Below are 14,678 nucleotides of genomic sequence, written 5' to 3' on the forward strand. Positions count from 1 at the left end.
TCCGATAATAAGCAGCTGCTCCTGATTTACCAGCAGTAGCTTGACAGGTATTCTATAACTACCTGGAATGGTAGTTACCAGGGGGCTAATTCAGGCGATTTTTGCACTGCTGCAATCAGATAGTCGCCGCCTACAGGGGGAGTGTATTTTAGCTGTGCAGAGCTGCACAAACTGATTTTGTGCAGTCTCTGAGTAGCCCAGGACTTACTCAGCCGCTGCGATTGCTTCATCCTGTTCAGGACCGGAATTGACGTCAGACACCCGCCCTGTAAATGCTTGGGAACGCCTGTGTTTTTCCAAACACTCCCAGAAAACGGTCAGTAGACACCCACAAGTGCCTTCTTCCTGTCAATCTCCTTGCGAACGCCCGAGCAAATGGATCCTACGCACAAACCTATCGCTGAGTGGCGATCCGCTTTGTACCCGTGCGACGTGCCAGTGCGGTGCATACGCATGTGCAGTTTAAATCTGATCGCCCGCTGTGCAAAATCACAGCCTAGCGATCAGGTTTGAATTAGCCCCCAAGTTCCCCTGCAGAGCTTGAAAGAATGGAACCAGCAGCATTAAGAGCAGTTTAGCCTATGCTCTCATGCAAGAGAAGCTGCCTGACTGCAATAGCAGTCAGATCAGCACGGTGGTAAACAAGAAATCCATACATTAAAAATTACACCAACATTGTTAAAAAAAAAATCACCATGCTCATTCAGCCACCTGAAACACACTGTAGGTTTCCCTGGCTGGGAGCTATAATGGGGGAAGATAGACTGGAATTATTTTTTTTTATTTTTTATTAAAGTGCCCAAACTCCTACCAACACCTGTATACCTTATTGTTAAATAAAAATGGGTGTTCTTAAATTATATCATACTGCTAAACACCAGTTCTCTTATTTAGTTTATAAATCACTACATAATCCACAGATGTTAAAAGAAGCCATCAAGATGAAATAATGTAGTTCTTATAGCTAAAGGAAGAATTACAAAATGTTTGCTAGTTATTAATATTCAGCATCGAATTATGTGCTGTGTCAGAGACCTGGGAATATTTAACCCTGAAATATAAAATGGCAAATTATATTAAAAATAAAACAAGCAGTGTTTTTATAATTTATCATTGCAGTTTAACATTTCTGGGTAAGCTTACGCTTTGGGCTCCATTTAAACTTTTAACATGATTATACTCACTTCTGTCTCTATCTGCTGCTGTGTACGGTTGTGGGTCTCCTTGTACTGGTTAGCCCGCAGCACTTGCTGTTCAATTCCCATTAAAACTGCTTCACAGCCATCACACCTGAAATATGGGATTGTTAAATGTTCAATGCATGAATTCAGGTACATTATGGATTTGCCACGTTACAATAGTGGTCATCCAACAGAACTTACCATGTGTCATGTTCTATTGCACTTTGGTTGCACGGGCAATCCATAGGGAACAAACCACTACTGGCTAAGTGACAAAAATTGCCCTCCCTCTGGGATGTACATAACTAAACTCACGAGTTCAGAGACCAGGAAAGGTATTAATGCTCCCTCATACACTGTCAGTATGCACATGGACCTGATGGTCCATTCAAGGCTCTAAGAAAAAAAAAATCCCCTTTTTGACCACACTATTTTGATTATGTTGCACATTAGAATGGTATAAACGGTGTCCGATGCTCCGTCGCTTTTGGCTCCAGGTGAGGCTATTTGTCACAGAGCAGTTGATAAAATAAGAATTTACTTACCGATAATTCTATTTCTCGTAGTCCGTAGTGGATGCTGGGAACTCCTTAAGGACCATGGGGAATAGCGGCTCCGCAGGAGACAGGGCACATCTAAAGAAAGCTTTAGGATCACCTGGTGTGCACTGGCTCCTCCCCCTATGACCCTCCTCCAAGCCTCAGTTGGGATACTGTGCCCGGACGAGCGTACACAATAAGGAAGGATTTTGAATCCCGGGTAAGACTCATACCAGCCACACCAATCACACTGTACAACTTGTGATCTGAACCCAGTTAACAGCATGATAATAGAGAAGCCTCTAGAAAAGATGGCTCAATACAACAATAACCCGAATTTTTTGGTAACAATAATTATGTACCAGTATTGCAGACAATCCGCACTTGGGATGGGCGCCCAGCATCCACTACGGACTACGAGAAATAGAATTATCGGTAAGTAAATTCTTATTTTCTCTGACGTCCTAGTGGATGCTGGGAACTCCGTAAGGACCATGGGGATTATACCAAAGCTCCCAAACGGGCGGGAGAGTGCGGATGACTCTGCAGCACCCAATGAGAGAACTCCCGGTCCTCCTCAGCCAGGGTATCAAATTTGTAGAATTTTACAAACGTATTTGCTCCTGACCAAGTAACTGCTCGGCAAAGTTGTAAAGCCGAGCCCCCTCGGGCAGCTGCCCAAGATGAGCCCACCTTCCTTGTGGAGTGGGCATTTACAGATTTTTGGCTGTGGCAGGCCTGCCACAGAATGTGCAAGCTGAATTGTACTACAAATCCAACGAGCAATAGTCTGCTTAGAAGCAGGAGCACCCAGCTAGTTGGGTGCATAGAGGATAAACAGCGAGTCAGATTTCCTGACTCCAGTCGTCCTGGAAACATATATTTTTTGGGTCCTGACAACGTCTAGCAACTTGGAGTCCTCCAAGTCCCTAGTAGCCGCAGGCACCACAATAGGTTTGGTTCAGGTGAACGCTGAAACCACCTTAGGGAGAAACTAAGGACGAGTCCTCAATTCCGCCCTGTCCGAATGGAAAATCAGATAAGGGCTTTTACAGGATAAAGCCACCAATTCTGACACGCGCCTGGCCCAGGCCAGAGCCAACAGCAGGACCACTTTTTCTGTGAGATATTTTAACTCCACAGATTTAAGTGGGTCAAACCAATGTGACTTTTGGAACCCAAAAACCACCTGGAGATCCCAAAAGTGCCACTGAAGGCACAAAAGGAGGCTGTATATGCAGTACCCCTTTAACAAATGTCTGAACTTCAGGGACTGAAGCTAGTTCTTTTTTGGAAGAAAATTGACAGAGCCGAAATTTGAACCTTAATGGACCCCAATTTCAGGCCCATAGATACTCCTGTTTGCAGGAAATGTAGGAATCGACCCAGTTGAATTTCCTCCGTCGAGCCTTACTGGCCTCGCACCACGCAACATTTTCGCCAAATGCGGTGATAATGTTTTGCGGTTACATCCTTCCTGGCTTTGATCAGGATAGGGATGACTTCATCCGGAATGCCTTTTTCCTTCAGGATCCGGCGTTCAACCGCCATGCCGTCAACGCAGCCGCGGTAAGTCTTGGAACAGATAAGGTCCTTGCTGGAGCAGGTCCCTTCTTAGAGGTAGAGGCTACGGATCCTCCGTGAGCATCTCTTGAAGTTCCGGTTACCAATTCCTTTTTGGCCAATCCGGAGCCACTAATATAGTGCTTACTCCTCTCCATCTTATCAATCTCAGTACCTTGGGTATGAGAGGCAGAGGAGGGAACCCATACAATGATTGGTACACCCACGGTGTTACTAGAGCATCTACAGCTATTGCCTGAGGGTCCCTTGACGTGGCGCAATACCTGTCGAGTTTTTCCCAACGGTTTATAATCATGTGGAAGACTTCTGGGTGAAGTCCTTACTCTCCCGGGTGGAGGTCGTGCTGAGGAAAACTGCTTCCCAGTTGTCCACTCCCGGAATGAAAACTGCTGACAGTACTATCACATGGTTTTTCGCCCCGCGAAGAATCCTTGCAGCTTCTGCCATTGCCCTCCTGCTTCTTGTGGCACCCTGTCTGTTTACGTGGGTGACTGCCGTAATGTTGTGTGACTGGATCAACACCGGCTGACCTTGAAGCAGAGGTCTTGCTAAGCTTAGAGCATTGTAAATGGCCCTTAGCTTCAGGACATTTATGTGAAGTGATGTCTCCAGGCTTGACCATAAGCCCTGGATATTCCTTCCCTGTGTGACTGCTCCCCAGCCTCGCAGGCTGGCATCCGTGGCCACCAGGACCCAGTCCCGAATGCCGAATCTGCGGCCCTCTAGAAGATGAGCACTCTGCAACCACCACAGGAGGGATACCCTTGTCCCTGGTGACAGGGTTATCCGCTGAAGCATCTGAAGATGCGACCCGGACCATTTGTCCAGTAGGTTCCACTGGAAAGTCTTGCGTGGAATCTGCCGAATGGGATTGCTTCGTAGGAAGCCACCATTTTTACCCAGAACCCTTGTGCATTGATGCACTGAGACTTGGTTCGGTTTTAGGAGGTTCCTGACTAGCTCGGATAACTCCCTGGCTTTCTCCTCCGGGAGAAACACCTTCTTTCTGGACTGTGTCCAGGATCATCCCTAGGAACAGAAGACAAGTCGTCGGAACCAGCTGCGATTTTGGAATATTGAGAATCTAATCGTGCTGCCGCAACACTACCCGAGATAGTGCTACACCGATCTCCAACTGTTCCCTGGATCTCACCCTTATCAGGGAATCGTCCAAGTAAGGGATAACTAAAATTCCCTTCCTTCGAAGGAATATCATCATTACGGTCATTACTTCAGTAAAGACCCGGGGTGCCGTGGACCATCCCTACGGCAGCGTCTGAACTGATAGTGACAGTTCTGTACCATAACCTGAGATACCCTTGGTGAGAAGGGTAAATTTTGACATGAAGGTAAGCATTCTTGATGTCCCGAGACATCATGTAGTCCCCTTCTTCCAGGTTTGCAATCACTGCTCTGAGTGACTCAATTTTGAATTTGAACCTCTGTATGTAAGTGTTCAAAGATTTTAGATTTTAAAATCGGTCTCATCGAGCCGTCTGGCTTCGGTACCACAATAGTGTGGAATAATACCCCGTTCCCTGTTGCAGGAGGGGTACCTTAATTATCACCTGCTGGGAATACAGCTTGTGAATGACTTCCAAAACTGCCTCCCTGTCAGCGGGAGACGTCGGTAAAACAGACTTTTGGAAACGGCGAGGGGAATACGTCTCGAATTCCAATTTGTACCCCTGAAATATTACCTGAAGGATCCAGGGGTCTACTTGCGAGTGAGCCCACTGCGCACTGAAATTCATTGAGAACGGGCCCCCACCGTGCCTGAACTTGTAAAGCCCTAGCGTCATACTGAGAGCTTGGCAGAGGCGGAAAAGGGTTTCTGTTCCTGGGAACTGGCTTATCTCTGCAGCCATTTTCCTCTCCCTCTGTCACGAGCAGAAAAGAGGAACCCTTTTGTCCGCTTGCCAACCAGGACTGCGCCTGATAATACGGCGTCTTATTTTGAGAGGCGACCTGGGGTACATCCCCTTTTTTAAGGCAATACTTCCAAATGCCGTTTGGAATCCGCATCACCTGACCACTTTACTGGTATAATTGGACAACGCACTTATACTTGATGCCAGTCGGCAAATATTCCGCTGTGCATCATGCATATATAGAAATGCATCTTTTAATTGCTCTATAGGCAATAATATACTGTCCTTATCTAGGATATCAAATTTCCAGTCAGGGAATCCGACCACGCCAACCCAGCACTGCACCTCCAGGCTGAGGCGATTGCTGGTCGCAGTATAACACCAGTATGTGTGTAAATACATTTTAGGATACCCTCCTGCTTTCTATCAGCAGGATCCCTAAGGGCGGCCATCTCAAGAGAGGGTAGAGCCCTTGTTCTTACAAGCGTGTGAGCGCCTTATCCCTCCTAGGGGGTGTGTCCTAACGCACCCTAACCTCTGGCGGGAAAAGGTATACTGCCAATAACTTTTTAGAAATTATCAATTGTTATCGGGGGGAAACCCACGCATCATCACACACCTCATTTAAACCTAAACTAAAACTTTCACAAAGAGCTCAGGAGAGCCCCTAGTGTGCACCCTTCTCGTCGGGCACAGAAAATCTAACTGAGGCTTGGAGGAGGGTCATAGGGGGAGGAGCCAGTGCACACCAGGTGATCCTAAAGCTTTCTTTAGATGTGCCCTGTCTCCTGCGGAGCCGCTATTCCCCATGGTCCTTACGGAGTTCCCAGCATCCACTAGGACGTCAGAGAAATTTTATTCCCTTCACGGCAGAATGGGCGATCTTTGGGATAACTCCGGCTGGACAAAGGGTAACGAAGGGATGTAATAGGTTGTTAATGGCGATTAGTGCGGCTGCACGTAAAGCAATTTTGCAATCTTGGATCTATAGAGATCCTGAAACGCGAGAAATATGATTCCGCACCAGTCCTATTAAATTCAAGTAGTATTTATTTGCTGTACCAGAATTAAGTTCATCTAAAGAGTAAATCTCTCATAAGACACCTGGTGGTGCACCCAGAGTCAGGAAGAAATAGAATCAAAGTTTGTGTTACAGAAGACTATTGTGTGGGTGCACGCTTATTGTGTTTAGTAAGATAAGATAAGTTAAAACGTAACTTTTATTGATTAAGGTTAATATTATATATATATATATATATATATATATATATACACACATACATACATACATACATACATACACAAACACCAACCAATCCACCGTAGGATCAATACGCAAAGTGAAAAATTACAATAATATTGGTAAAATAAAAATTTGTTCTGGTTAGTCTGTTACATATTAGACTGGCTGGGAGATATGGACACTGTGGTTCAGTCTCTAAAACCAGTGTCCATATCTCCCAGCCAGTCTAATATGTAACACAAACTTTGAATCTATAGAGATCCGCCTACTCTAGTTTTGTTTAAGGGAAAACTCCATCATTTGTTTCAGATGCAATGGTTAGAAACTGTTACAGAAAGATAAATTGGTGGGAAGATTATTCGATTCCTGGGAGAATTATATTGCAACTCTTCCTGTAGACTTTCAAGCCAGAATTAAACACTCTTTTAAAACCACTGAGTGGTATGAGACAAGAATAGCAATGGGGGACCCTCGTTGATGGTGTTGTGGGGCCCCAGCCTCCTCATGTCTTCGTATCAACTAAGATGCAGGTTCTTGTAATAAGAATTGTACTATATCTAATTTCAATGATACATGTGGACGACAATACTGCATGTATATAGCATTGTTCCTTGAAGTGACCTACTGTGGATTATGAGTTCATGTCTAATCGATACACTTGCTTTTATACCCAACTCGCTATGCTATCTATATAGATCAATCACCTTGTACTGATAATACAACTTCCATTGTAATGTGAAGTGATGCATTAATAAAAAAAAATGTTATACGTTAAAGAATGGTATAAACGCTGCTGAGGTTTCCCATCCAGTTTCACAATTTCTTACTATTAATAATGTACTGTGGACTACAATTTGCTGGCACAGTACCGTACTTTACATTATTTTACTTAGACCTAATTCCCTAGGGAGTTTATTTGCACACTACAGAAAACTAAAAATAATATATGGCAATACAAGTGATAGCTTGACTTTGAAAGGCTTACATGGCTTAAGTCACTAAGCAAGACAGATTAATAGATATTCAGTCATTATGTAGACAAAGTCTACATGTGCGTAATGGGATATGACTCAAATACGATAAAAATGCTATATCAACTAATGATATTCACAATGTCAACATGTCGACATTCTGAACCACAACTGATAATTAGCATTACTAAGGGAGCATGAATGTCAGTTAACACACTCTGCTACCTTTGTAATTACACAGTATATGGACAGTACTTCAGTAAAAGAAATCTGTATTTTGTAGACAACAGTAAATCATTTGAAGGGTAACATTATTAAATAATCGTTATGGTAGACTTATTGTTGATAACGGTATTTCTCCTAAGTCCACAGAATAACATTGGGATATGAGGTAGCGACAACAGATTGGCACCAAACGATCAATGCTTTCGGCCTCCCAAAATGCAACGGGCCCGTCCCTATATCCCCACCTTCCGGCTCAGGCAAGTCAGTTATTTTTCCAAAGCTCAAGGCAGGAGCATCACAAAGAGCCCTAATCAGGTGAGATGAACACACATGCACACCCTTCTGTACAAGAAGGAAGAGGTTAGTAAGTGAAAGGATCCTCAAATCAGGTGTGTCAGGGTGGGATCCCTGTGAACTTAGGAGAAATAGCGTTATCAAACCATACCATAACGATTATTTCTCCGGCAGGGTCCATAGGTTATACACAGGATAACATTGAGAAGTCCCAAAGCAATTTAGTGGTGGGAACGCTTCTGGTTGGACAGGAGAATCCTTCGCCCGAATTCAGCGTCCCTAGAGGCAAAGTTATCAAAGGCATAGGGGTATATGCAATTGCGGTCGAATTCCGGCTGGAATTCGACCTTTTTTAAATTCGACAGTCACATAACCTCCCGCCGGGACCCGAATTCGACATATTCAATAAAAAACGGATTCGACAGTCCCGCTGTCGAAAAAAGGGACCAATTGACAGATAGTGTGCGTCCTGGATTCGACTTTTTGGACGGCACAAAAGTGTTTAAAAAAAAACAAAAAAAAATTGCGTGGGGTCCCCCCTCCTAAGCATAACCAGCCTCGGGCTCTTCGAGCCGGTCCTGGTTGTAAAAATACGGGGGGAAAATTGACAGGGGATCCCCCGTATTTTTACAACCAGCACCGGGCTCTGCGTCCGGTCCTGGTGCAAAAAAATACGGGGGACAAAAAGCGTAGGGTTTCCCCGTATTTTTAACACCAGCACCGGGCTCCACTAGCTGGAGAGAATGCCACAGCCGGGGGACACTTTTATACCGGTCCCTGCGGCCGTGGCATTAAATCCCCAACTAGTCAACCCCTGGCCGGGGTACCCTGGAGGAGTGGGGACCTCTTAAATCAAGGGGTCCCCCCCCTCCAGCCACCCAAGGGCCAGGGGTGAAGTCCAAGGCTGTCCCCCCCCATCCAAGGGCTGCGTATGGGGGGCTGATAGCCTTGTGTCAAATAAAAGAGTATTGTTTTTTGTAGCAGAACTACAAGTCCCAGCAAGCCTCCCCGCAAGCTGGTACTTGGAGAACCACAAGTACCAGCATGCAGGGGGAAAACGGGCCCGCTGGTACCTGTAGTTCTACTGCAAAAAAGAAACCCAAATAAAAACAGTACACAGACACCGTGAAAGTAAAACTTTATTACATACATGCACACCAACATAACCTCACCGCTGACCGCAAAGTTCCCACCATTGAAGATAATGGAGCGGCTGTGCGATGTGCCGTCTGACAGCTCAGACGCGCACAGCCAATCAGGAGAGTGCCACGACGTGGCGCTCCCTGATTGGCTGAAGGGACCCTCTGTGACAGGAGTCACGTGGGGTCCCGGCATTTGGGGAAAGGGGTCCCATGTGTAAAACATGGGACCCCTTTCAGTGCGTGGTCCGGGTAAATGCGTTTTCTTTTTTTGCTAAGTACGTGGATTACAAAAAAGAAGAGGACCGATCTACACTGGATTTTGGGGAGTATAATTTTATTTTCAGGTACACCGTGGATTCTACTTGGAGAAGTGGACCGAACCTCGTGTGAACATAGGTAAGTATGTATGCATGTTGGTGTGCATGTATGCAATAAAGTTTTACTTTCACGGTGTGCGTGTACTGTTTTTATTTGGGAATTTTTTTTGCAGTAGAACTACAGGTACCAGCGGGCCCGTTTCCCCCCTGCATGCTGGTACTTGTGGTTATCCAAGTACCAGCTTGCGGGGGTGGCTTGCTGGGACTTGTAGTTCTGCTACAAAAAACAATACTCTTATTTGACACAAGGCTATCAGCCCCCCATCCGCAGCCCTTGGATGGGAGGGGGGGGGGGGGGGGGGGGGGACAGCCTTGGGCTTCACCCCTGGCCCACCCAGGAGCCCGGTGCTGAAAATACGGGGGACCCCTATGTCTTTTGTCCCCCGTATTGTTTGTACCGGGACCGGACGCAGAGCCCGGTGCTGGTTGTAAAAATACGGGGGATCCCCTGTCAATTTTTTCCCCGTATTTTTACAACCAGGACCGGCTCGAAGAGCCCGAGGCTGGTTAGGCTTAGGAGGGGGGACCTCACGCATTTTATTTCGTGATTTTTAACCCATTCCCACCCCTTCCCACTAAAAAACCATGCTCTGATCTCTCCATATTATTTTAGTCAGTAAAAAAACAAAACATTCTTTTAAAAAATATATAAATAATACTTGTGTCTCCTAATAGACAAACCAAGTACATAATCCCTTCTAATATAAATAGATATGCTATTAGCAATAAAAAAAAAAAAACACAGAAAAAAACATGTTTTTTAAATTTATTATATTCCGCCGAAAAGCACTGTCGAATCGACATTCTTCAATTGAATATACTTGTCGAAAAGCCGCATTTTTACCGTTGCAGACATATAGAATTTGACAACTGTCGAATTTCAAAAAGTCGAATCTGAAACGTCCGTTTTTTTGTCGAAAAGTACTGTATTGCATTGTCGAAATTTTTTTTTTTGTGTCGAAAATGCCCCGTTTTTCGACATTTGCAGCAATTCGACCGCAATTGCATATACCTCAATGTCTAATGAATGTGCCTAATGGAAGACTATGTGGCTGCCTTACATATCTGTTCTGCTAAAGCACCACGTTGTGCTGCCCATGATGGACCTACCTTACGAGTAGAGTGAGCAGATACATTAGCTGGAACAGGAAGATTAGCTTGAGAATATGCTTCTGAAATAGTCATCCAAAGCCACCTCGCCAGTGTCTGCTTATCAGCAGGCCATCCTCTCTTATGAAATCCGCAGAGAACGAAGAGTGTGTCTGTTTTTCTGATGGCACTTGTAAGATCCACGTAGATCCTTAAAGCACGGACTACGTCTAACGATGCATCTCTCGTAGAAAGGTCCGGGCCTGGAAGGCCGGGAATACAATTTCTTCGTTAAGGTGCAATTTAGACACCACCTTAGGAAGATACCCAGATTTGGTTCTGAGAACCGGTCTATCTGGATAAAAAAAAAAAAAAAAAAAAAAGAAAAGGAGGGCAACATAACAAAGCCCCTAAATCTGAAACTCTTATAGATGAAGCAATAGCCAGTAGAAAGAGAACTTTAGCTGTCAATCATTTAAGATCCACTCGTTTTAGTGGTTCAAATGGGTCAACCTGAAGGGCCTTTAGGACTAAACTTCAGTCCCAAGGCTCTGTAGGAGGAACAAAAGGAGGATGAATGTGCAGCATTCCCTGGAAAAAAGTGCGCACATCCTGTAGGTTACCAATTTTCTTTTGGAACCATACAGTAAATGCTGACACTTGCACTCTCAAGGAAGACACCCTTTGTCCATTCCTCCCTGAAGGAATGCCAAGACTCTGGAAACTCTGACCTAGGGTCAAATTTCCGGTCACTGCACCACTGAATATAGGCTTGCCATATTCGGTGATAAATGCGAGATGAGGAAGGTTTCCTTGCTCTGAGCATTGTTTGAATTAACTGTTGTGAGAATCCTCTTGCTTTCAGGATGGAAGTCTCAAGAGCCACGCAATCAAAGACAGTCGATCCAGGGGGTGGTCTTCTGTTTGCCGGCGGTCGGGCTCCCGGCGCTCAGTATACCGGCGCCGGGAGCCCGACAGCCGGAATACCGACAATTATTTTCCCTCGTGGGGGTCCACGACCCCCATAGAGGGAGAATAAAATAGTGTGGCGCGCGTAGCGCGCCACCGTGCCGCAAATGAGCGCAAGGGGCTCATTTGCGCTCGCCAAGCTGTCGGTAAGCCGGCGGGATGCTGGTCGCCGGGAGCCCGACCGCCGGCCAGCCGTAGTGAACCCGATCCAGGTGCTTGTGATAGCAAGGACCCTGAGACAGTAGATATGACTGAGTAGGAATGGAGCATCCATCGACATCCTCTGCAGATCTGTGTACCAATGTCTTCTGGGCCAAGCCGGAGCTATTAGTATCACGGCGCCCCTTCCTTGTTTTGCCTTTCGCATCACCCTGGGTAACAGGGCGATTGGTGGGAACACATAGGTCAGACGAAAGTTCCATCTCACTGACAGGGCATCCACAAAGATCGCTTTGTGATCCTTTGTTTTTGACCCGTATGCGGGAACTTTGTTGTTCTGACGTGACGCCACGAGATCTCTCTCTGGTAACCCCCATTTGTCTACCAGAATTTGGAAAACCTCTGGGTGTAAAGCCCGTTCGTTTGCATGAATAGCGTGTCGACTGAGAAAATCCGATTCCCAGTTTAGGAATCCCGGACTGAACACTGCGGACAAGGCTGGATAATGGAGTTCTTCCCACTTTAACGTGCGACTTACCTCTTTCATTGCATTCTGGCTGCGAGTTCCTCCCTGATTGTTGAGGTACACTACTGCCATTGCATTGTCCGAGTGGATTTGGACTGTTTCCCAGGAAGGATGTCCTTTGCCTGAATAAGTGCCATATATATGGCCCGAAGTTCCAATATATTTATTGGCAGGCAACTTTCTTCCTTGGTCCACTGCCCCTGGAAGCAATTCCTTCCTGACACCGCTCCCCAGCCCTGAAGGCTGGCCTCCGTTGTCAGAAATTCCCATTCTGATATCCACAAGGGTTACCCTTTTGTCCAGATCGGATGTCTGTAGCCACCAGGCTAATGACCTCCTTACTTCCAAAGGAAGGACCATAGTTTGCATTTTTATTGTCTGATGACACTGACGCAATTCCTGAGACTGTGCCAGGATTAATAAGTCATCAAGGTATGGAAAAATCCTTATCCCCTCTGACGGAGATAAGATGCCATTACCACCATCATTTTGGTGAATACTCTGGGAGCTGTGGCAAGTCCAAATGGTAGAGCCTGAAACTGAAAATGATGCTGGAGGACAGCAAACCTGAGAGAGCGCTGATGAGACAGTGCTATAGGAACATGTAGGTAAGCATCCTGGATATCCAGGGATACCATAAAATCCTCCGGCTCCATGGCCAAAATAAAGGAACGTAAAGTCTCCATATGAAATCGAGGCACCCAAATGTACTTGTTCAGCACTTTGAGACTGAGTATGGGCCGGAAAGACCCATTTGGCTTCCTGACTAGAAACGGGTTGGAATAAAAACCTTGTCCTTGTTGTGCAGGAGGAACTGGAATTATCACTCCTGACTGAAGCAACTTCTGGACTGCCTCTTGCAAAGCCCTGGTCTTCGTTTCCACTGAATACGGGCTGGTACAAAAAAACCTTTGAGGAGGGTGTTTCTTGAAAGCAAACGCATAACCGTGAGATACCTCTTCTTGCACCCAGGCATCTGTGGCAGACTGCTGCCAGATCTGTGCAAACTGAAGAAATCGGCCTCCAACCCTGGGGTCCCCCAGGTGGAGGCCAGCACCATCAGGCTGATGGCTTATCTTCTGATTTGGAAGCCAGTCCCCTGGTAGCCCAATGCTTTTTAGTATAACCAGACTTGTCAGATTGAGACGGTTTGCCTTTTCCTTGAGACCGAAAGGGCAAAAAAGCTGGAAATCAAGGCTTGTGAAGCCTAGTGTGTGGAAGAAAACTTTACTTTCTTGGAATCTGCTTCTGACTCCAAAATACGGTTTCATTCTTTACCAAATAGAATATCTCCAGTAAAAGGCAAAGACTCCAGAACCTTCTTGGATTCTGAACGTAGCCAAACTGCTCTGCGAGTTGCTACTGCTGAGGCTGATACCTGAAAGGCAATTGTACCCATATCCAAAGCTGCTTCTTCCATAAAAATAGCCATCTGTTTGATATGTGCAATATGGGACTTCTGCTCTCTTGATGCCATTGAAAGATCATCCTCCAATGCATCAGCCCAGGCTGCCACTGCTTTTGCCATCCAGGCTGAAGCCATGGCTGGTCTTATGATTGCCCCAGACAAAGAGAATATGGTTTTTAGAAAACCATCTATTTTCCTATCCGTGACATCATTAAATGATGTTGAAGGCAGAGGTAATGTAGACTTTCGCACCAATTGAATGACATGCAAATCTACTTTGGGAGCCACCTCCCTTTTTAAAAACAGTCCCCACCCGGAAGAGGATAATGGGAATTCCATTTCTTTGGAATCCTAAACTTCTTACTGGGCGTAACTCGGGTCTCTTGCATAATTTCCGTCAGCTGATCTGACCCAGGAAACTCAGTCCTAACTGTTTTGGGATGTTTAAACACAGGTGCCTTAGATTTTAACAAAGGCTCTGCTGCCTCATCTAAGGATAAAATGGCTCTCATAGCACTAATTAGCTCAGGTATGTCCTCTGAGCTGAGGCCTTCCTCCTAGTCTCTGTATGCAGACCCGGAGTACAACGAGTCCTCATCTGAAACATGTGTAGTCTGTTAAGATGTTGTTTCATGTCTATGTGATTTACTTACCACTGGCCTTTCAGCCTGCTTTTGCACATAATCCATTTTGCACATAATCCATTTTGAACCAGATCCTGAGAGGTTAACCCAGCTTTGCAAGACAAACATAAAATGAGTGTTGATGCTGCTGTGGAGAGTGTATCCTCCTCACCCTTGCCTCTCTTAGACATGATAAATAAATCACACATCTGTACAGTGCAATCACAAATTGTGTAGTAACAATCACTTTAAATTTTGTTAAAGTGACATACAATCCGATCCCTCCCTGCTTTGCACCAGCATTGAGGATCGGAATACACAGAAGACTGACAGAATTATTAATAAAGTCAACAATCACACTAGCAATCAGTCACAGGTTATACATCAGTATAATAAGCAATATGAGCACATAATCAACTACAGATACATTTCAAGTATGTAGGAGAAACATTATTGTGTTACCTTATATAGGAGTTT

At 45.4% G+C, this 14,678-nt stretch overlaps 1 protein-coding gene across 1 annotated transcript in view; it reads right to left on the bottom strand.

Moving 5' to 3' along the window:
- The window catches only part of COPS7B (COP9 signalosome subunit 7B), a 70,159-nt gene that overhangs the window by 29,781 nt on the left and 25,700 nt on the right, over positions 1–14,678 (bottom strand). The window contains exon 6 of the mRNA XM_063916546.1: positions 1,185–1,290. Coding sequence (XP_063772616.1) covers positions 1,185–1,290 — 106 coding nt within the window. The remainder of the gene's footprint in view (positions 1–1,184; positions 1,291–14,678) is intronic.

Source organism: Pseudophryne corroboree, chromosome 4 (assembly GCF_028390025.1).
Source record: "Pseudophryne corroboree isolate aPseCor3 chromosome 4, aPseCor3.hap2, whole genome shotgun sequence".
Classification (NCBI taxonomy): Eukaryota; Metazoa; Chordata; class Amphibia; order Anura; family Myobatrachidae; genus Pseudophryne; species Pseudophryne corroboree.